The following is a 23,688-nucleotide window of genomic DNA, read 5'->3' as shown; positions in this document are numbered from 1 at the left end:
TTAACAAACATCTGAGGTACTGAGGCATTTGCTTTGTCTTTGGTTAGATGGCTGTCACCAATAAAGGATGAAGAAAACAAGCACACTTGTCCTTTTTAAAGAAAACAAGAATTTGAGGATGGTCCTCTCTTTTGGGTTTTCCCCAAGAAGATGTCCAGGACTTTCTAATAGGCTCTATGGGGTTTACTGCACATTCACTGTCACACCATTGGGCGGGGCAATCAGACTCACTCCAGAGTAGTCACTTGGATGTTTCTTGAATGTTCCATTTCATTGGAGACAAAATCATGGTTATCCTCAAAATATATATCATGTGCTTGGATGTTTTTGACTTTATAACACTCTTTTTATAGTGTTCCAACTACCAGATCCTTTTATAGTGTACAAAAATAGTCACTTTCCTCACATAAACTGTTTTATACATTGTCATGTAATTTTAAGGTAACTTAAAAATTAACTTTCAGGGTAAGTTTAATCCAGAGAGGACTCTTAATTTACCACACATTATTGTTATAATGCTTACCCGTTTTCTTTCACATGGTTCAAAATGTCTTGTAGAAACCTTCTACTTAAAGTTTTTCTTATGTACTTATTTTTGTTAAGAAATTGACATTTGACAAATTATCCCTGAATCACTGCTCATCAAAGACTTTCTAACTCAGGATAATCTATAATCTGGGACCAGGTCTTCTGGTTTTATGGACCTTGTGAATTTAGAGACCTGAGAATAGTAACTTTAAGTAGTAATTTTAAATTTGGTTTTCATCAACTTTGAAGGTATGATCACTTAGATACTTAGAGGATCATTTTGAAGTTTATCTTTGTGCTATCTTGTTAAAGACAAATCCCTGAACAAATTATTGACTTAATGATGATTACACAGGAAATGTTTCAAATGTTCCTAAAAATAAGCATGCTGAAACACAGAAAGAGTACCCTTTGTAGGAAAGAACTGATTTACTATTTAAAATCCACTTGTGTGTATTATTAAGTTTTCTTATGGATTTACAAGACATCTTTGGTCTAGTTTTATTTATTTGTAAGAAATAATGCTTCATATTTTTCATTTGGTTAAGCTGGATTATTACTCAGGCAAAATTAATGAAATTCCAATGTGGAAAGAATGTCTTCCCACTCAGCATGGATTGAGGATATCCTCACCATTTCATAGACAACAGCCAACTCTACCCTTAGCAGAAGAAAAGTTTGTGTTCTTGTAAGCTGTGCAAGGAGCTCTTATATGGAAAGAGAATATTACCCATGTATTTCATTAACATATAAAAAAGTAAATGACCATCTTCAAATTTACAATGAAACTGTGAAAATGAAAACAACACTTCAGATATTTAATAGCCCTTATTACCTTGTGTGTTAAATACATTTAAATAATTCAAAAGGTAGTAGGAAAGAATAACCATAGAATTAATGTGCAAGAGAGTCAGCAGGGCATTTTGTAGGCACCAATATAAATAGCTAACGAGGAGAATGTGGAAAAAGGGAGAAGAATCAATAAGTAGGAAAATGTTTGTGTATCACAACAGGCGTGTATTATTATTAAGTGAAATTTACAACACCCACTAGCAAAGAAACATGGGAAACAAAATTAAATTAATGTGCAATTGTAAAAATTATAGTCTCATATAAATAAAACCAAGACTTATGTTTTCCAAATAGAAAAACAAATAGTCATTAAAAATCCAAAGACCTTATGTTCTTCCAAGAAGGACTAAATATTTTTTTGAGTCTGACAATGTTTTCCTGAGCTATTTTACATTGTTCATAGAGTCCTACATATTATTGTCAAAATAAAAAATTAACTTCTAAACAAATTAAATTAAGATAAAATTTGGTATCATTGTACCAACATCCAGATGGTAAAACCTTTCTTTTTGTGAACAGTGAAATTGCCTTTTACTGCCTTGTTTATTTCTGAAAATATAGGGGTCCTTTTTCTTCAGGCATACATTCATTCAACAAATACGTATTGGGCATCCCAATTTACTGGCTTCTGGAGACAATGCAAACAGAGCAGGTATGATTCCTGCCCTCATGGAGCTTCAAAATTCTTCTGAACACCTGTTTTTACCCAATCCATGAAATGAATGTTGATACTAAAAAATTCTGCACAGCTGTTGGAATGTTTCATCTTTGGAATATTGCAGGTGTCTGTCTTCGTGGGTAGCATAACTATAAGTTGCACAACTGGATAACCCAGAGGTAGTGAGAACAAACACACTGCATTTAGCACTTTTCTGTTTGTGTGTAAGTATTTTGGCTCATAGTCAGCAATAGGGTTTTACTTTGCTTTGGGGTCTATTCAACAGGATTTATTTCGCTAGAATCTTGAGGTCTGAGGCTATGGACACTTCGAGTTTCATTGTTTTAGAACTTTGAGAACTGCATTCAAAGTTTAGTTGAATGAAATCATTCATTCACTCACTCACACACTCACTCACTCACAATCAGCAAATATTTGTTGAGGAAAACAGACAATGCTCCCTGCTATTATAAAGTTTACATCCTAGCAAAGGGAGACAAATAAAGTGGACATACATGAAAAGTACGATGGAAAAAAAGAGAAAGTAAAACAGTGTAAAGGAGATTGGAAGTGGCAGGATCAGAATGGCAGGTTAAAATGTCCAGTGGGGTAGTTAGAGTAGACTTCATTGAGCAAAGAAGTGAAGGCTTTAAAGGAATAATTAGTGTAAATAGCAGAAGGGAAAACGTTGCAAGCAGGGAGATCAGCTGGAACAAAGCCCCTAAGGATGAGCATGCTTGGTGAAGAGCAAGAAGGCCAGCTCTCCTGGAGCAGGTGGGTAGGAGTGGGGAGGGTAAGATGGGAGGTCAAGGGTAGCTTAGTGGGGAGGCAGGTGGATTATGCAGAATCTCAGAGCCCTCTGTCAAGAATGAAACAAAGAAAGCTTTGCAGAATTTTGAGCAGAGGAATGATGTGATGTGACTTAGGGTTTTAAAAGGTGACTCCAGCCGCCTTATTGATAATATATTGCAGGGTAAGCATGCAGACAGGGAGTCATGATAGGAGGCTCCCACAGAAATCCAGGCAAGAGGTGATGGTGGCTAGATCCAGGATGTTTATAAAGAAAGAGGTTGGATTCTGCATATATTTTGAAGGTAGAGCCCATAGGAGTTGCTGATGATTTGGTTATGCAGTGTCAGAGAAAGAGGAGTCAGGATGACTCCATTTATACACCATGTAAACAAGCATTAGCGTTTCTGTCCTTCCGTATTTCACATATTTCTAGTGGCCTTGTTTCCTAATCTAGGATTCGAGTTAGGTGGCTTTTTCTTTTTTTGTCTACTCCTTCAGTTATTTACTGGACACTCACCAGGTGGTAGACGCTATGAAAGATCAAGATGAGCAGAACATTAATTCTGGTCTCAAAAAAGATCACAGGAGGTAATACAATCAGAGTTTGAGATACATCATTGAGGAAAAAACAGATCAAATGTTGGAGGGAACCAAGCAAGAGAGATGTTCCTTTGACCTGTGAGAACAAAAAGAAGGCTCAACAGCAAATTAGCCTGAGCAGAGCCTCAAGAATAACATGGGCTTGAGGATGGCCATGTTGAGATACCTTCCAGGTCAGCAAAGGGGCTGGCACAGAGTCAGAGCCAGGAGAGAATGAGCGCAGTTGGGCTGGAGGGAAGAGCTGGGAATAAAGATTAGGCAAGAAGCCCTCCTGTTTCAGAGTGCTTGGGCCCAAGGAGGGGGCAGGAAAGGTAAGTATGGGAATATGTGAGAGGCATTTCAGAGGCCAGAGCACTGGGATAGCAAGTTTACAAGGCAAGGCTGACGATTAAGGTGGTTGAGAGTATGAACATGCCAAAATGGAAATAGGGGCATAGAGGGAAAGCGTTTTCTAAAATCCTTCCCTGTGGACGTCAGCAATAAAGTGAAAGGGAAAAATTAAGATCAATTCTTGTGGCAAAGAGTCAACACATCCGCATTTTCCCAGCAGCAAGTTTGGGGACCTAATTTTCTGGATCCTCCATTTGCTTGGGCTATGATTGTGATTTGTGTGATCTCAGACACTCTTGGGAAAGCAAAGCCGAAGACGGTAGATATAAAGCTGATTCCTTTAAGACAGAGATTAAGAAGCACAGAAAAATTTTATTAAATTATGAAAGACCTTCAGAGGTTTACAGAAGAACTTTTCAAAGCTCATTTGTAGTAAGAGCCACAAATAACCACCTGCTCCAGCTCTGTTCAGTTCCTCCCCTCAAAACTGAATCGAAATGCAATCTGGCTTCTCTGACTGGAAACTTCTTCCGGTATTTTCCTTAATGGAGCACAGAGGCAGAGGAGGTGAGGAGGAGGTCACTACTTTGAAGGTCTATGAAGCTTAAAATGTTCTGGCTACAGACTTCAGCTGAACCAATTTTGTTTTCCATGGTGAAGTCTAACCAAACAAAATCCTGGGAATGCACCCAAAGAGCTTGTATTGGATACTTGAATTTTAGAAGGCAAAGAAGTGGGAGAATTGATTATTTTGGCAAAGCGCACATTGTCAGCAAGGTGTTTCTTCACCCTTTTTAGTGTTTGCAGAAGTGTTGAAAATAATTAGAAGCAAACACAAATGTTGGAAAGAAGCATTAAGGGGAGCGCTTCTTCTAGTCCAGCATTTTTCAGGGACCTCAGCCACCGGTTTGGGGAGCACACTCTGAGGGGAGATGGCATGTTTGTTAATGAATATGAATAGCATTTCCTTATGGGCCATATATTTTTCCAGCAGGAAACGGATAATCTACTATGACATTTCAGTGGGTTGGAACAAGATAGATAAATCAAGTACAAGTCACCCTGTTTCTTTTTCAAATGAAAGATAAATGCCTTAATGGATTAGCAATCATGAAATATATAAGTGTTTATAATACAATACTGCTTTATAACACCATCTGCCAAAGAATGGTATTTATTCAGCCACTGATATGAGAACAGATTTTCTTCCACATTATGCAGGGAGGAAATACATCCCAGTGTTAACGAGCATGCACTTTGTATTTAGGCAGCCTAAGTAGTAACGAAATTCTTTAGTTGACCGGCTGTGTAATTTTGATAACGTTACTTAACCCCACTTTCCTTGTCGATAAAATGGTGTAATAATAATCCTACTTTTTCAAGTCATTTAGTCTTTCAAGCAAGGTGATATATGGAAAGCATTCTACCAAATGCCTAACACATGTAAGTACTCAATACATAATAGCTGTTATCATCATTCCACTGGTCCAAATTGGCTACACACAAAATGAGAGTTTCAAAGTATTTGGGCCATCTGAACTGATTGCTTTTTAAAGGAGTGCTGAGGCTTAAGGGGTCCCTCGTTTGGTCGCAGCAAACAGATCTCTGGATTAAAGATGAGGCGTCTAATCAGCCTTCGTGGGCTAGGTTATGCTGTAGTAACAGTTCCCAAGTAACACTGGCTTACAACAACACAGATATATTTCTTGCTCACGGTATATGTCCATCGTGGGTTGAAATGGCCCCAGACTGGTGGAGCAGTCACCATATCACACACTGCCAAGTCACCACACCAGCACCAGAGAGACCCAGAGGCTCTTAAGTCAGCAGTTGAGTGTTCTGGCCTGGAGGTGGCATACACAGCCCTTCTATTCACAGATTGTTGGACAGTCACATGGCCTCGTCCAACATCACAGGGGTTAGGGCATGTAATGCCAGCATACTCCTGGAAGGTGAGAATTGGAAAATCAATGGACAACACTCATGACTACCACAGGGTCATAGACACAGTTGAAAATATACTCTTACCTTACAGGTAGCGGCACTTGAAGAATTTTTTATTGAGTTGCAAAATAATGAATTAAAATTTGTGACCGCAGTAATGATAAATGGTGCTTGTGAACTCTGAATGAGACTAGGGGTGCCCTATCCCAGTGGTGGTACAAACCACATGTTGCCTTGAGTTTCTGGGATGCCTGACCACGAAAGCAGTGCCACAGATTGAGTGCTTTTGTTAAAGAAGTCCAAAGCCATTTTTATTCTCTATGGCTTTTCCCCCATCACCCATGCTATTTTAAATGGCTTTATCTGTTTTTATCTCACATCTAATGGGCTTAATGTGTTCTAACTGTGTGGCTCCATTTGGCACTTTGGATGCTATGGCTGAGAGGCGCCATATAAAAAATATTGTTATTGTTATGATGATGAGTTCAAGCACTGGAGGGGAAATTGTGAAACAACTCGGTACTGGAGCTATCATTATTTTCAGCAAAATAAAGTTTGGCTTCTTAGTACACTAGTAAGCCTTGAAGATTAAATGGTATCTACAGCATGTATCTTAGAGATGGGCCAAAGAAGTCAAAATAAAAACGTTTGATATAGCATTTCATATATTATAAAACAGATGTTTGCTTTTAAGTATTCATGATATTTTTAAAAGTTGACACCCATATCAGACATTGAAAAAAAAAGATCCACACACTTAGCATCATTTTTTTTATTCTTGCTTCCATTATGATTGGACAGGCCAGCTATGTTAATTAACTTAACCCTTAGCGTTGACCATTTGCCAGTTTGCTGTGAGGTTGAGCAATGGATTGTTTCATCACTTTAGAAATGCATCATCAAGACGGGAGGTGCATGGAGTTCTGGAAAAAAGGACTGTTTAGGTCCCTTCCCTCATGATGATGATGTGATATTATGTTCCCATTACTTGAATATTCATTATGGTTTCCCACATGTTTTTGGCTACCTCTGTTTCCTGCAACTGTTTACATTATTAAGTTGGTCTGGATTATAGAAATGTAGCTTGAATTCTGAATATAGTTAGAGTAGCTTGGGATGTTTGCATAGATTGGGTAGTTCCCTTTTTAGCCTAAGAGAATCATGGAAGTTTTCTAAAAGGAGATGAGACAAAATAGTCAGGGTCTTGTTACTGAAGGGCCTCAAACCACAGCTGGAAAACACCACAGGGCTTGTCTGAGGAATTTTCTGGCACACTAGGAACTGGACCCTCCCTGGGCCTTGAACCAGATAACTTTCCACAGAGAGCACAGGGAAGACTTCATTCCTTTCGGGGCGGGTAGAAGCGTACATTGCCCGAGTCAGGAACACGGGAAATTGGGGATGTATTGATGTTGCTCTGATCCCGGGACTTCCTACAAGGAAATTAGTGACATATGACAAGTTAATTTGAAAAGATGAGGTAGTAATGAATACATAGTGCATGAGGTATCTGGAGGCACTGTAATCTAGAAAGACGGAGAGAACAGCCTGGTCAGAAGATGAAATGTGAAATTGTCCTTGGCATGTTCTACCCCAAGGCGCCTGAGTTCAGTTTCAACCTTAGCTAACCCCCTCTTCTTTTGCTGCCCAGGAAGTAGTGTGGCCCATTGGCAATGACTGGGGATTTGGAGCAAGACTGGGTGTGAAGCCTGGCTCTTCTTCTTACTGACTCTGTGACCCCTAGCGAGTGACTTCCCCACCAAGTCTCTCAGTTTCCCTGGTTGTAAAATGGTGATGACAATAGTAGCTTCTGGAATTATCCTAAGGGCTGAATGAATCAAATGTGTCAAGCACATAAAATAGTGTCTGGCGCATAGTGTTTGTTAAATAAGTCAAATAAGTTCCATGTTTTCTAATTTCCTTCTCCTATACCTAGTTAAAATCTAAAGGAGTATAAAATTAATTTCCGGTGTAGGTTCTGATGCTGTTGAAAACAGTAAGTGTGCCCTTATCAGATGTGTGACATGGGTAATCTAACCTTCCTTAGCCTGCTCTTTGCTATCTGTAGGAAGAGGAAGAAAATGCCTATTTCAAGGGGTTGTAATGGAGAATGAACAAAATAAACATTTGAGAAGTGTCTGTTATGTAATATGTGCTTAAGTAATGGTTGATTCCTTTCTCCCTTTTCCTTTCCCTTGAAATATTTGTATCCTTGACTCTAAAGGAATTTTTAAAAGTTAACACTTTTATCCCCAACTTGCTGCCATGAACTGAAAATGCAGCTAACTCAGAGCACCTGGGTGACTCAGTCGGTTAAGCACCCGACTTCGGCTCAGGTCATGATCTCATGGTTGGTGAGTTCGAGCCCCGTGTTGGGCTCTGTGCTGACAGCTTAGAGCCTGGATCCTGCTTTAGATTCCGTGTCTCCCTCTCTCTCCACCCATCTCTCTCTCTCTCTCTCTCAAAAATAAATAAACATTAAAAAACAAATGCAGCTAACTTGTCAGTGTTCTGGAAGGTCTTGAAGTAGGAGGTGACCGGGGCTCTGCTGAGGAATCTAAGTTGTTAAGGCAAACTGGAGAAGAGAAGGAAAGAAAATGATAGCAGTTGGCATGTATTAAGTGCTTACTGTGTTTCTGGTACTTTCGAAGAATTTTTTTTTTTTTTTTTTTTACGTCCTCACAACTTGATATGGTAGGTGCTATTATCGTCCCCATTTTCCAGAGAAAGATATTGAGGCACAGGCTGATTAGGTCGCTATCGAGGAGATACAGTTAGTAAATGGCAGAGCCAGGATGTGAAACTAGACACTCTGCTTCCAGAACCCACACTCTTCATCATCTTGCCATATCACTTGTCAAAAACCGTGGCTACAAAGTCAGCAGGTCTATATGTGCACCTGCTATACCTGCTCTTACATGCATTTCACAACCTCTCTCAGCAACATATTGCTCTTCGGGGATATAGGAATGGAATGCATTCATAAATACAAAAAACTGCCTACAGTGATCGTGAGGATCTAGAAAGTACTGAGCCCCGGGCCTGGTTTAGAGGAGGGACTCAGTAAGTAGTAGTTTCAGACGTTACCATGTCTGACTTGCAGGCTGTGATGCGACTCCTCCTCCCCTGCCTCTGCATGGTGTCGGCCTCCAGCTCTTGAACTCTAGAGTCCATGAAGTTTATCAGTGCAGCCTCTCAGGAAAGCGCATGCACAGAATGCAATAGAAGTTGAAATAAAGGTCATTGCCGCTTTCCTAGAAATCCCTTGTGTGAGGGGACACACACACACAGTCCTCACTTAGAGATGGGTACAGCCTACAAACTGTGCCACCCAGCCCCCTTCCTGGTGAAGGGCATAAGGATACCCATGGTCTTGACCACCAATCATTAGACTAGGTGGTCTCCTCAAAAGGACAGCACCTGGGGTTGCAGATTTGGTACCAAGTTATGTGCCCATTTGTTTCCATGTTTTTTAGTTTGACCTCCTCTATTAAGGCAGAGGAAAAATTTTCCCACCTTACTTTATCCCTAGGTGGCTATGACTCAGGTCCCCCCTCCCATCTCTTTCTATGGGGAACAACACTCACAGTTCCTTCAAAAATAAAAATGCCGTGTTTTCTGCTGTCAGGTCAATGGAAATGTGTTTGTTTAAGCCCAAGAATATGGAATCCCTTTTTAAGAAATGCATTTTTCTCCAAATTTATCGACTGTCGAGATTAGCTTTTTATTAATTTACTTTGCTTCCTGGGGACAGAACACATTTTGATGTGATAGATACTGAGCTAGAACTTAGTAAAGAAAAGGCTGCGCAAACATCTCATTTAAAACCTCAGCACCGGGGCGCCTGGGTGGCTCAGTCGGTTGAGCGTCCGACTTCAGCTCAGGTCACAGTCTCGCGGTCCGTGAGTTCGAGCCCCGCGTCGGGCTCTGGGCTGATGGCTCAGAGCCTGGAGCCTGCTTCCGATTCTGTGTCTCCCTCTCTCTCTGCCCCTCCCCCGTTCATGCTCTGTCTCTCTCTGTCTCAAAAATAAATGAACTTAAAAAAAAAATAAATAAAAAATAAAAATAAAACCTCAGCACCAAGGACGTTGGAATAAATACAGTTACCATGAAAATACAGTGTTTTGGAATATGGACATTTAGATGGTAAGTGGCTTCTTAAATGTATGTATATCCTGGACCCAAATCTTCTCTGAATTCCAGACTCGCATAACTAATGGCCCACTCACCTCTCCCCTTGGCTATCTCACAGACACCTCAAACAGCATGTCAGAAAGAGAATTTGACTTCTGCTTCCACCCAAACTTGTCCATACAGAATCCATTCAGTCTTCCCCATCTGGCAAATGGCCCCACCAGTTGTTCAATCCAGAAACACAGGATTCTCCATTGCTCCTTCTCTTCCCCACGGCCCATGTAATCCATCAGCAAGCCCTCTCATTCCTATCACCAACATGTCCCTCAAATGCATCCACTTTTCTCAAACTCTACAGGCACCACCCCAGTCCGGGCCACCACCATCTTTGCTGGTCTGCCCACAGCAACCTCCAAACACATCTCATCTCACTCTCTGCCTGGCAACACGAGTGTTGTTTCACTGCTCTCAAAGCTCCAGTGGCTTCCCATGGAACTCAGAATAAGATCTAGCTTCACGACTATAACTTCTGAACTCTTTGCTTCTTCTAAATCCTCTTCTACACTCTGTTCTGCCTCTTCCTCCAACTTCATTTAGAATCTCTCTTCTCCTGCCAAATTGAGTTCCAGCCACATTGGATCTTTTTTTTTAGTTTCTTGAACATCAAACCTGTTCACACTGCCTGGACTTTTCTTTTCTCCACTAGTTGTACGGATAGCTCAATTTAGGGCTCAGCTTAAGGATCATCTAATCAGTCTGGCCTTATCACACATTCCATCTAGAACAGTCCTTTCCTGCTACCCTGGCCTCTCCCCACTCTGCCTATAATATTCTTTTCTTTCCAGCTAGATTTTAAGCAATTTTATTTTTTCTATAAAATTTTAGCTATTTATTTAGTTGCTTGTTTATTGTCTGTTTCCCAAATCAGAATATAAATTCCATGAGAGTAGGGACCAGATATGGTTTTGTTTTTTTTTTTTTTTTTGCTAATATATATCTAGCTCATAGGGCCAAGATCTTGACACAGGGATAAATACTAAAAAATTATATGTAGACTTAATTAGTGGAAAAACTAATTAAAATGACATAAATGGTACTTATTCAAATACCTTTAATTATTGGCAGTCATTAATTCAATACATTTATGTCAAATGACAGAGCATGCCCCATGGAATCTGATACACAGATCTTGTCCTGGTTCTATTATTTATTTAGCTGCTTAACCTTAGACAAACTAACCCTTTAAAGGACCTCAGTTTTCTGATCCATAAAATGAGAGTTATAAGGGTCTCTATTTTATAAATTGAAAATTCCAATGAGATAATGCAAATAAAAAACACAATCTAGAGCAGCTGAGTGCCTGGGTGGCTCGGTCGGTTGAGTGTCCAACTTTGGGTCAGGTCTCACGGTTCATGAGTTCAGTCTTATGGTTCTTGAGCTTCAGCCCCCATAAGGTTCGCTGCTGTCAGCATGGAGCCTGCTTATGAGCCTCTGTCCCACCCTCCCCACCCCCCTGCCTCTCCCCTGCTTGTGCTCTCTGTCTCAAAAATAAATAAAAAAGCATTTAAAAAACCACAATCTACAATCATTATAGGTGTTTAAGAAAGGATGTTTGCCATTATCTTCATTTCATAGGACCGTAAAAAGCATGCAGGACACATTAATAAACCCAATTGGCATGTTCCTGCCCTCACAGGAGATACGGACAACTAAGTAGACAGTGGAATACAATATGCCTAGTGCTGGTATAGAGGATGCACAGGTAATACGTACTACCCAGATGTTCTTGGCATCAAGGTCAACTGGATTTTCTTTGTGTTCCATCAGTTACTTAAAATCTTGCCACATTATAATTTGCTTCATATTTGGATCTTTTCTTTCTTATGCAAATTTCATTTTTCTAGAGTTTTTAATTATTATTTTCTTGTATAATGTAATTTTATCTTCTTTTAAAATTTTTTTAAAAATTTATTTCTTTTGAGAGAGATGGAGCAAGTGGGGGAGGGGCATAAAGAGAGGGAGAGAAAGAGAATCCCAAGCAGGTTCTGTGCTGCCAGTGCAGAGCCTGACATGGGGCTTGAACTCATGAGAGCATGAGATCATGACCTGAGCTGAAACCAAGAGTCAGATGCCTAACCGACTGAGCCACCCAGGTGCCCCTAATTTTATCTTATTATTACATTGTTCCAATCTTTAAGTTATTCTAGTTATACAATTAACGTTCTTCTTGCTTTCTTAGACTCCTCTTTTGAATGTCTCTGTCCTCTTCCATTTCTATGTTATTGACTGTCTTGGTCTGAGCTGTCATCCTGGGACTTTCCTTCCCTGTGCTCCCTGGTTGGTTCTGAGTATCAAAATTTTCCATCATTTACTCCCATGTTTTACTGGATTCAACATCAAGAAATTATTTAGTAAACTTAGTTAATCTTTGAAAGTTTCAAAAGGTCTTCGCACTTGATTAATCATTTGTTTGGATATGCAGTTCTAGGTTGAATATCATTTTCATTTAGAAACTTGAAAGCAAGCTTCATTTTCCTTCTAGTTGCAAGTACAAACTAGTAAGTTAGTCTGAACTAACACATTCAATCCTTCCGCTTTAAGTTCTACTTCTATTTTAAGACCTGTCTCGGGGCGCCTGGGTGGCTCAATCGGTTAAGTGTCCGACTTCGGCTCAGGTCATGATTTCATGGTTTGTAGGTTTGAGCCCCACGTCGTGCTCTGTGCTGACAGCTCGGAGCTCATGAACCTGGAGCCTGCTTTGGATTCCGTGTCTCCCTCTCTCTCTGCCCCTCTCCTGCTTGTGCTCTCTCTGTTTCTCTCTCAAAAATAAATACACATTAAAAAAAAAATAATAAAGTAAAAAGACCTTTCTCCTCACCACGGATTTTAAGTTCAGAATGTCTTGGGGGGTGAAATGGGCCAATGAATACCCATTTCCTCTCAGTCTCCTTGTAGAATATTCTGGGCTTCAGATTTCTCTCGCTCTTTTTCACACATCAACATTATCCTATCCATGTCATTCTTAACTTTGTTGTAATATCCTATTCACCAGTGATGCTACCACCCACTTTCTTTACTCTTGAAGTTTTATATTTGTTTAACTTCTAAACTCTTATGTCAGTGGTACTTCAAGAGAGAGTGAAGATAATATTTGTGTTCAAAGACCCACAAAATACAACTTGAAATTATTGTACAGGTTGCCATCGTTTGGAGGCACTATAATTTATTTGACCAGTGCCCAAGTTTTGGACATATATTCCAATATTTTTTGATAATTGTGACTGTGTGACCTCTTCATCCGGAAGAAAGGGGTTGGAGATAGACCTATGGGAGCAGTATGTGAGACAAAGAGTTGCTAAACACCGGGTCCTAACAAGGTCACTTTTGGAAGCTAGAAGTTTTAAAAAAAAAATACATACAGAATTCCACACAGAGAACCCTCACAGCCTGTAAATTGTAAATTAGAAAGCTCTGTGGGAAGGAGATAGGTCTTAAGAATATAAAATGTATTTGGAAATTTGTATAGATTCTTGCCTATAGAATTTGTCGACATTCCTCATTACATCCATAGAAGAAAATTTTTGAAGCAGGATTTCTCCATCCAAGAAACTCGTCGTACTGAGTTGACAAAATTCCCTCCAGAAGGGTTGTATCAGTTTATACTCCTACCTGTCACTGACCTCTTAAAAACAAACCAAAATAGCCACAAGATTTGCTAATTTTACAAACAAAATTTTACCTTATTTTATTATCTTCATATGTATTTCTTGGATTATTACTGACAGTGAATATTATCCATGTTATGTTACCCAAATGCTCAAACCAACCCTCCATAGGTACTGTCAACCTCATTTTAGAAATGTGTAGACTGAGGCTCAGGGACTTTAAGAATTCTCAAGATCACACAGCTTGCAAGTGTTTGAAAGCATATGTGAACATAGATGTTACTTTGCCAAAAAGTAATTTAAGAACATGTGACTTATCTGCTCATCTTTTTTTAATGGAAGATCAAATTATTCATTCTTTCTGGACCTTAGATGTAAATAATTATGTCAAGCATTTTCTACTTCTTGAGACAAATGTATTTTAAGAACCCTTTATTCCCTTTGTGCAAAGTCTCGACTGGAAAGGATGTCCCTGGTACACAGGATTATTGCACAGGGCTGCAAGAACAGGGGATTTCAATTGATTCATGAGAAGTTAGCTTTCTCTGGGATCTGGATATCACTTTTAATTGTCCCATTGCTTAACTATATATATATATATACATATATATATATATGTATATTTCCATTGCAAAAATACATATGACTATAAATTTTTGTTTTTTAATAAACCACGTGGCAAAACAATAATTATTTTAAAAATGTATAAAAATTACAATTTGAAAATTGCCAGTACAGTAGATATATATATATACACTATATTTTGATCTTAAATTAGATGAACAAACCCCAGCTTCAGAATCGTTCTGAACTCAACCATATGCAAAATACCTGGTTTATGACAGCGCTTATGGAAAAACATATACAATTTATTAAATTGTGATATGGTTTCCTTAATAATATACACTTATTTAGAGAAGCATAAGCTTTCCAAACATACAGTATCTTCCAGGTGTCTTTATGCCAGCAATTCTAAAAACCAAGCAATACCATTCTAGTGCTTTAATAATACCATTCTAGTAAATGGTATGTAGTAAAACCATTCTAAATTCTTTAAGACTTTTTGTGCAAACTGTTAAATACCCTTCATCCCAAATTGGTAGCATAGTCTTTAGTGTATATCTGGAAGCTTCCAAGAAAGAATAGTGTTTAGTGGGAGTAACACAAATTGAACTTCCCTTTAGTATGGCTGGACCTGAAGAATTCCCTTATGCCATCACTGCATGGAAGTTCAAAGTTCCATGCTGCAAGGTGGATGAATCTCAAAAACATGCTAAGTGAAAGAAACCAGACACAAAAGGTCACATATTGAATGATTCTATTTGTATAGAATAGGTATATCCAGAATAGACCAATCCAGAGACAGAAAGTAGGTTAGTGGTTGCCAGGGGTTTAGAGGAGGGCCGAGTTGAGGGAAACTGCTTCGGGCCCAGAGGGTTTAACTTCGGAGTGATGGAAACATCTTGCAACTTCTAAATAGAGGTGGTCATTGCACAGCATTGCGAATGTACTAAATGCCACTGAACTGTTCACTTAAAAAAGTTTCTAAGTTTATTTATTCATTTCAAGAGAGGCAGAAAGGGTGGCAGAGGAGGGGCAGAGAGAGAGGAAGAGAAAGAGAATCCCAAGCAGGCTGCACACTGTCAGCTCAGAGCCCACTGCAGGGCTTGAACTCACAAAACTTGAGATCATGACCTGAACTGAAACCGAGAATCAGATGCTAAACCAACTGAGCCACCCAGGCACCCCTGAACTGTTCATTTTTATGTTTATTTTATTATTTTTAAATGTTTATTTCTTTTTGAGAGAGAGAGAGAGAGCACAAGCAGGGGAGGGACAGAGGGAGAGAGGGAGACACAGAATCTGAAGCAGACTCTAGGCTCCAAGCTGTGAGCTCAGACCCCGACGCGGGGCTTGAACCCACGAATCGTGAGATCATGACCTGAGCTAAAGTCAGATGCTTAACCGGCTGAGCCACCCAGGTGCCCCTGAACTGTTCACTTTTAAATGGTTCATTTTATGTTATGTGGATTTCCCCTGACAAATTATTTTGTTTAAAAACCCAAGTTCCTGAACCTAACAGAACCAAATTTGGAAACTGACTCTTCCTACCTGGGTGATGTTGGACAGATTATTCTCATTCCCTAACCTGAACCCTAAGCCTGTACCTAAAGTCTCCTTTAACTTCAGTGTCTGCCCAGGATTGTTGTGAAGGCTCTCTAACAGGACTGCACGGTGGCTGAGTTATCGATCCCAGGTTCTTATGAAATATTTGCAGCTATCGTGCTACAACCACCAGCAGCAATCCCAGCAGCGAGTTCCAGCCCAGATTCTCAGTGTAGTCAAGTGACTATTTTCCAGCTGGTAGTCACGCTCCAGGAATTCTGTTAGGAAGGAGTCACATGACATTGACCTCAGCCTATACCCTCAGTGGCATCCTTCTTTCGAAAGACAAATTTTCGATTAAAACTGTTGTTAATTAATGTCAAAATGGAACGGACTCAGAGTGGTAAGGATCACATCCCTGAAACATCAAATGATCAGCCTTCTCATGAGAGTAGTGGACCCTGCCTCCCAACGTGTGCTCCTTAACTGAAAAAGGGACCAACCAGTGAAAAAAAAAAAAAAAACAGTCTTCCCTGGGACATTTTAAAAGGTAGCGTGAGCTTCCACGTGGAACCTAAAAACATAACAAATAAATAAAGAAACAAAAAGCAGAGACAGACCCTTAAAGCCAGAAAACAAACTGGTGGTTGCCAGAGGGAAGGGGGAGTGATGGGCAAAATGGGTGAAAATTGGGAGATACGGGCCTCCAGTTATGGAATGAATGAGGCAGGAATGAAAGGCACAGCAGGGAGAACACTGTCAGGGGGTGGCCACATGTGTGGCAGGCCCAGCATAATGGGCGGACTCGTTGACTCGCTGTGTCATACACGTGAAACCGATGTAACGTCGTGTGTCCACTACACGTCAGGAAAAAAAAAAAGTAAATATAATTTAAAACAATAAAAAGAAGTGTGAGGAGAAGAAATGAATTTCACTGAGCTTCAGAGAAACAAAACTCTGGCCAGCAGCTGAAAGTTGCCATTTGTCCACAGTGGATGGTGTGTGTTGACACAAAAGCATGGCTTGGGGGGGGCGCCTGGGTGGCTCAGTCGGTGAAGCGTCCGACTTCAGCTCAGGTCATGATTTCGCGGTCCGTGAGTTCGAGCCCCACGTCGGGCTCTGTGCTGACAGCTCAGAGCTTGGAGCCTGCTTCCGATTCTGTGTCTCCCTCTCTCTCTGCCCCTCCTCCGTTAAAAAAATAAATAAATAAATAAACGTGGCTTGGGGTGTCAGGGTGGCTCAGCCAGTTGAGCGTCTGACCTCGGCTCAGGTCACGATCTCACGGTTTGAGAGTTCAAGCCCCACATCGGGCTCGCTGCTGTCAGCGCAGAGCCCACTTCAAATCCTCTGTTCCCACCCACCCCCCACCCCTCCCCTGCTTGTGCTCTCTCAAAAATAAAAAAACATAAAAAAAAAAAGTGTGGCTTTTGACCGGCTGGGGAGGTCTGTGTCCTCTTTATCATCGACAATGGCTTCTACAAAAGTACTTTTTATTAATGGGATTCTCTGGAGAGCTTGAAGCACATTTGCTGCTTTACTAACTGACATTCTGTTACCCACACGTGCTTTGGTTTTGTGTGTTCTTCCTTTGCGCTCCCCAAATCGGGAGCAGGCTGGAGAATTTTTTAAGAGATGGAAACGTACTGTTTTGTAGTCTTCTTGCAACTATCTAATTTGTTTTCCCAAAGCCTAACCAAATTAGATGTGAAGGACAGCCAGCATCCCGGTGCTGTTAGTTATTAGCCATGTGACCTCGAGCAAAACTTGAGCTTTTTGGGCTTTCGTTGTCCTGACGTGAATGAAGAAGGAGGATAATAGAATCCATCTCCAGTAGGTGTTGAAAGTACCGTTTGAGTTCCGGGTTTACAGTGGCTCAGTGCTCAGCAAACAGAAGGCAATAAATCGCCTTCTCCCCCAGCTCTGTCCGTGTCAAGAGAGATTCAGCGGCAGCTTTTTCCTCATAGTAGCCGGCCAGTCTCGTGCATTGGCGTGGATTAGGGAATGTTTAGTGTGTGCCTCTTGTCCATCACCTCATTTAATAATTTTTTTTAAGTTTTTAAAATTTATTTTGAGAGAGAGAGAGCATGCACAAGTGGGGGGAAGAACAGAGAGAGAGAGAGAGAGAGAATTCCAAGCAGGCTCCATGCTGTCAGCGAGGAGCACAACAGGGGGCTCCAACTCACAAACCGCGAGACTGTGGCCCGAGCAGAAATCGAGAGTCTGAAGCTCAACCCACCGAGCCACCCAGGCGCCCCTCCGTTATCTCATTTAAACCCTTACGTGATCATACCCAGTTTAGTTGCAGAACATGAGGCTCGGAGAATTTAAGCAATTTGTCCGAGACGGCTCTGCCACAGAGTAGGGGAGCTGATGTGCAAACCCAAATCTCCCTGACAATGAAGCTTGTACCACCAAAAGGCTTCACCAGGGTCTGGCAGAAGTTTAGTTGATCTGCAGTCTGTTGAATTCGACCCTGAATAATAAACTGCTAGACCCCCTTCCACCTGGGCTCAGGTTTCCAGCTTCAGAGAGACACTGTGTACCTACGGTCACGGTTCGTCTGGATCCAGAGAGCCTGCCCAGTTGTGTGACGGACCCCTAAGCGCCTCTGCAACAGGACTGGCGACTTCGGAACGATCCTGGCACCCACTGGGCGTGTACATGCCGCCCCCTGCATGATGGGGGCAGGTCAGATGACCACTGCACAGTTGAACGAGACTGAGGCAGGAAAAGCCTCATGTGAAAACACACGTCTTTCCAAAATGATGGTGGACCTACACCGTTGTAACTGGCAGTGATATTCTTGGCATTCGTTGAAAACACCCCAGGCTGCTTGGGTAATTAATTTCATAGGGTTAGTCATTAACAGGCTTCCTGCTTTCCTCCTCTTTTGACAGGCCCAGCTGTGAGATACAGTAAGTTCGACATGTCAGAGGCCAGGCCGCCTCCCCTGCTTGGGCAGCACACGACGCGCGTCCTGAAGGAGGTCCTCAGATACGATGACAAGGCCATTGGGGAGCTGCTCAGCACTGGAGTGGTGACCCAACATGAAGCTCAGTGACGAAAAATGCCTTCTCAAAACCGCAATCTGAATGTACTTCACTAGCAAAAGCAATAGTCTTTCTGGACCCTTCTCTACAGTTCTGGTGCCTGCCTCTGCAAAGAGAAGTTAGAGTAATTCCAGATTTCCTGCCTGGCGCCTCCAGAATGGCTCTGGTATCAATGCATCTCGTGCTTTCTAAATGTACCCCACCTTTTACTCCTTACCATTTCCCCCCACCCCACCCAGATAATAGGTTAATTGTGAATTTGTGGGGGTTTTTTGTAAAGATTTTTTTTTTCTGGAAAAATACATTCCTCTTTCTAATTACATTAATCGCCCAAACATTTGCCCCTCCAGCCCACGCAGGTCTGAAAAAGAGCAGATCTCTTGCCGTTCTCTACTTGCACATAAAGTCCTCATTTAAACCTTTGTTAGGAAGTCAAAGCAATAAGTAGAATGACAGTTTCAGTGATTGATTTTAAACAGAATAACTTAATTTTGAGCTCATGAACCCTTTGTTAATCTGTAATTTAAACCGTGGACTTTGCTGATGTCCATTATAAAACTGAGCTTCTTTCTCTCCATGGGGGTAAATATTTGCTTTATGTTGTATTTCTCTGATCATTTCATGACATGTGGCAGAAAATCAATTTCCATGAATGCATTTTGGAATGTATGTGTCTATCTGCATTAGGGAGTGAAGAGTGGTTCTTTGATCAGTACCTTATTTTGAGCCAAGTACAAATGTAACAGGTTTTTAAACGAATGTCAAATGACTAGTATTAAATAATGTTTAAATAATGACAAATAGGAGAATATAATCTGAGCACTCATTGTAGAAGAATACATCATGCCTTAATATTAAATATTTGCATTTACATATTTAAGTTTTTGTCAGAGAATTTGAAGTATAGAAAACATTTTCTGTCCAGAAGTTAGTAGCTGATTTGTATTATGTTCTGGGATCAGTCATCTCTCAAAGTACCAATCACCAAAGCCCAAGGTATAGACCAAGGGATCAGATGATCACATCCTGATATGATCACAGTTCACGACTGTTAAGCACGCGTATCTTAAAGCCATGTCATGACATCCCAAGTGGTAACTGAAAGTTAAATTACAAATGTTCATCTTTCAAACTGTGAGTCATAGTTAGTTTTCCTTTTGTGTTCTTTTTGTATTGGAGTGATTGGAGCCATTTATGCTGTAAGCCCCAGTAGGTTTCTAGAATCAAGGATTTCAAATAAATAAGGAAATATGTCTTCTCACAGGCGTCGTGGGACTTTTTAGAAGCATGCCTACTAGTTCCTGGGAGAGGAGCGCCCCGCTTTCCTCTTTGTGAACATTTTATTCTGAGGCTCTCCTGCCTTTTGCTGTTTAGAATGTCATCATACAACGGTAATTTCATGCCTTTTGCAGTGCTTTCCTCCCTATGGCTAACCCGTAGACACACATTTGGAGACATTCCCTTCAGGCCAGATACAATTAGCAATGAAAATGGTAAAAGACGGGATGACAGAGAATTGGCAAGACCACATGATCTTGAAAAACAGATTCATCATTTCTCCTGCTGGTTCAAGTAGATTCTCTTGAAATGCAAATTGCTTGATTACTGAACAGTAACCCTAACTATCTGGGTAGCCTTGTGTAGGACGATATCGATCGTTCAGACTAGGTCACAAAATGCCTCTAAAGCCTTGAAATCCATCGAGACTGTAGTTTTCATCCATAGAAGAGTTACCATGGGAGACAAATGTATCCAGATTCCACCTACACAATTCAGAATGATCCAAGAGAACTTTGAAACTGTTCGTTACCCAACGGAAAGCATTTACTCTACTGAGTTAGTGAGAGAAATCATTTAGAATATATTTCAAGTTCAGATCAATAATTAGTCCTGAAAGAAGCATTGCGCTGGCTAAAATTTCTAGCAATATGCCCAGATCAAGTTATGCTTTATAAACAAATGTGCTGTTTTAATTATCAGGGCCTATTTTCTTACACATTCCCAAAGCTGAGCACACTACTAAGAGACCATATGCTCAAGTTCAGTGTGTGTCAAGGCCCGCCTTCTGGCAGGTTTGTGTCTGAGGTTGACTTAGAAAATTCTTCGAAACTTCGTGGGTTAATCATTATGGAACTGAGGGTGTGTCCACAAGCAGCTAGTCTTCCCTCTCTTGATTTTTTCCTTCAACTTTTTGCTGCCATGGTTTTCTGGTTAATCAAGCATGATATTTTCCAGCATGCACTCTGATATTCAGAATGTTTCCCTAGAAGAAGAGAAATGAACATTGACCAATTGTGTGTGACTAGTCCAGTTATTTGGTATTCCTTTGTCTTCGATTCATCTCCTAGGAATTGGAAGTACAATCTTTTATTTTTTAAGTTTATTTTGTTTATTTTGAGGGAGAGAGAGAGAGAGAACAAGTGAGGGAGGGGTAGAGAGGGAGAGAACCCCAAGCAGTCTCCACACTGCCAGCACAGAGCTTGATGCAGGGTTTGAGATCATGACCTGAGCAAAAGTTGGATGCTTAACCAACTGAGACACCCAGGTGCCCCATGGAAGTACAATCTTGATTTAAAAAAACACAGGAGGGGGGTGCCTGGGTGGCTCGATCGGTTGGGCATCCGACTTTGGCTCAGGTCATGATCTCACGGTTTATGGGTTCGAGCCCCGCGTCAGGCTCTGTGCCGACAGCTCAGAGCCTGGAGCCTGCTTCGGATTCTGTGTCTCCCTCTCTCTCTGCCCCTCCCCCACTCACACTCTGTCTCTTTCTCTCCTTCAAAGATAAATAAACATTTAAAAAAACACACATAGGCGGTCTCATATAGGCTATTTCATATGAGGTCACTAGGCCACCTAACCCCGATAGCCCCACAATGGAGGGCTTTTGCATGAAGACTTCATGACCCCTACTTTCAGCCTTTCTCAGGGAAATCCACCCCACTCATGTCTCACCTAAATATGATATTTCAACATGGACTCTTTCATCCCATGACAGTAGCACGTTGTCTACTTGAAAAGCTTTGTCGATTTGAGTCTGGCTTGCCATTCTCCCACATAGCTCAATTTTGCCTTCGTCCATAGGACTTATTCTCCAAATAGTGGGCTTAAAGGCTCTGGGAAAGAATGCCAGCCCAGAGCTGAACAGACTGTCCAGATCTTCTGTCTCTCCTCTGACTGTTCTCCATGAATTCTCAACCAGCAAAGGAAATGAGTGGGAAAAACATCCCCTGACCCTGGGCTCTTCATTTTCAAACTTGTTCCCAAGATTATGAGATTCTTCTTGCACTTGCCTCTATTTATGGGAGACTCTCTGCTGTACCAAGCTCTTACAATTGATGAGATTCTTCAGATGCAGTGGGCCTAAAGAAAACAGGTTGTTCACCTGGAACATCGTAGTATCAATGATCCTTACGAGGCCAGAATATCAAGCTCCCTTCTTTTCCTTCTCGATTTTGTGGTACCAGGACTGGCACATTCATCATTCGATAAGGAAGATGAAAACGTTAAAAACATAAAAGGGTACACACTTCTATTGCCAACAGCAGTTAGGGAAAATAAAAAATACATCACCAAGGCTCTCATACTGGTGTGTAGAAGTTTCCTCAGACATCAGGATAAAATTGTATTTCTTACAATTCTACCAGGGTTGAAGGTTTTATAAATTGCTACTCTTACAAGATTCTTAAATAGTTTCTGTATATAGACATACCAAGCTATCTTCTGAGTGCAAATGGCCCTGCACTTTTAAACTAGCTATAAGCAGGGCATGTATGTGGTGAGATTAGTGGTGATTAAGCAACTCCAAGACATGTTTCCCCTGACACCCATTCAAAAACAAGTCTTCTAGGGGCGCCTGGGTGGCGCAGTCGGTTAAGCGTCCGACTTCAGCCAGGTCACGTTCTCGCGGTCCGTGAGTTCGAGCCCTGCGTCAGGCTCTGGGCTGATGGCTCGGAGCCTGGAGCCTGTTTCCGATTCTGTGTCTCCCTCTCTCTCTGCCCCTCCCCCGTTCATGCTCTGTCTCTCTCTGTCCCAAAAATAAATAAAAAACGTTGAAAAAAAAAACAAAAAACAAAACAAGTCTTCTAGTATCACTCTGGTATTACAGACAAACGAATGGGAACATTTTGCACACATAAATTTATTTCACACACCAGAGGGGGGAAACACACAAAAAAGGAGAGTTTGGAAAAAACAAGAGGTGACATACGTCAATTTGATTAGCAGGAAAGGAAAAGAGAAAGCATGCCCAGGTCAGACAGACCCAAGGTTGCATTTTTTCCGGAGAGTCTGGTGAACCCATGGCAGTATGAACCCAGCCTGAGGTGTAGATGCCAAGAGGGAAGGACAAGCACTAGAAGGAGCTCAAACACTGCAGGAAATAGATTTCACCCACTTCATATTCTTTCTTGAGAAATACCTTTATTTCCCTATTCCTTAAGACCATAACATTAAAATGCTTGTCCAATCTTCTGTCTCTCGGCAATATTTTATTTTATTTTATTTCATTCCATTTTATTTTTTGTTTTGTTTTTCAGAGAGAGAGAGAGAGCGAGCACACAAATGAGGGAGAGGGGCTGAGAGAGAGAGAGAATCAAGCAGGGTCCACACTCAGCACAGAGCCTGATGCAGGCCTTGATCCATGACTCTGGGATCATGACCTGAACTGAAATCAAATGTTGGACACTCAACTGACCGAACCACCCAGGCACCCCATATTTTACAATACTCTTAATAAAAGGCTCTGGTAGGCAGAATAATGGCCCACCAAAGATGCCTATGTCCTAATGCCCAGAACCTACTAATATGCCACTGTACTTTGCAAGAGGGAATAAAGATTGCTTATCAGCTGACCTTAAAATGGGGAGTTTATCCTGGATTATCCTGGCAGTCCCTGTGTAATCACAGGGGTCCTTCCAATGTGGAAGAGTCAATGTCAGAGGGATGTGATGTAAGAAACACTTTACCAATTGTTGTTAGATTTGAAATGGAAATAAATGAAGGAATGTGGGCATTTTCTAGAAGATGAAAA

The 23,688-nt window shown here is 41.1% G+C and overlaps 1 protein-coding gene across 1 annotated transcript in view; it reads left to right on the top strand.

The window, feature by feature from the left end:
- The window catches only part of SUGCT (succinyl-CoA:glutarate-CoA transferase), a 747,749-nt gene extending 727,829 nt beyond the window's left edge, over window positions 1-19,920 (top strand). Inside the window, exon 14 of the mRNA XM_019451100.2 lies at window positions 18,507-19,920. Within this exon, the coding sequence (XP_019306645.1) occupies window positions 18,507-18,670 (164 nt within the window). The 3' untranslated portion in view covers window positions 18,671-19,920. The remainder of the gene's footprint in view (window positions 1-18,506) is intronic.
- Window positions 19,921-23,688: the final 3,768 nt, after the last annotated feature.

The sequence above is a fragment of the Panthera pardus genome, unplaced genomic scaffold, assembly GCF_024362965.1.
Source record: "Panthera pardus isolate Hobbes unplaced genomic scaffold, ASM2436296v1 HiC_scaffold_8, whole genome shotgun sequence".
NCBI classification, from domain to species: Eukaryota; Metazoa; Chordata; class Mammalia; order Carnivora; family Felidae; genus Panthera; species Panthera pardus.
Note: the sequence above shows the minus strand (reverse complement) of the source record. Positions and strands in the feature narration are given on the sequence as shown.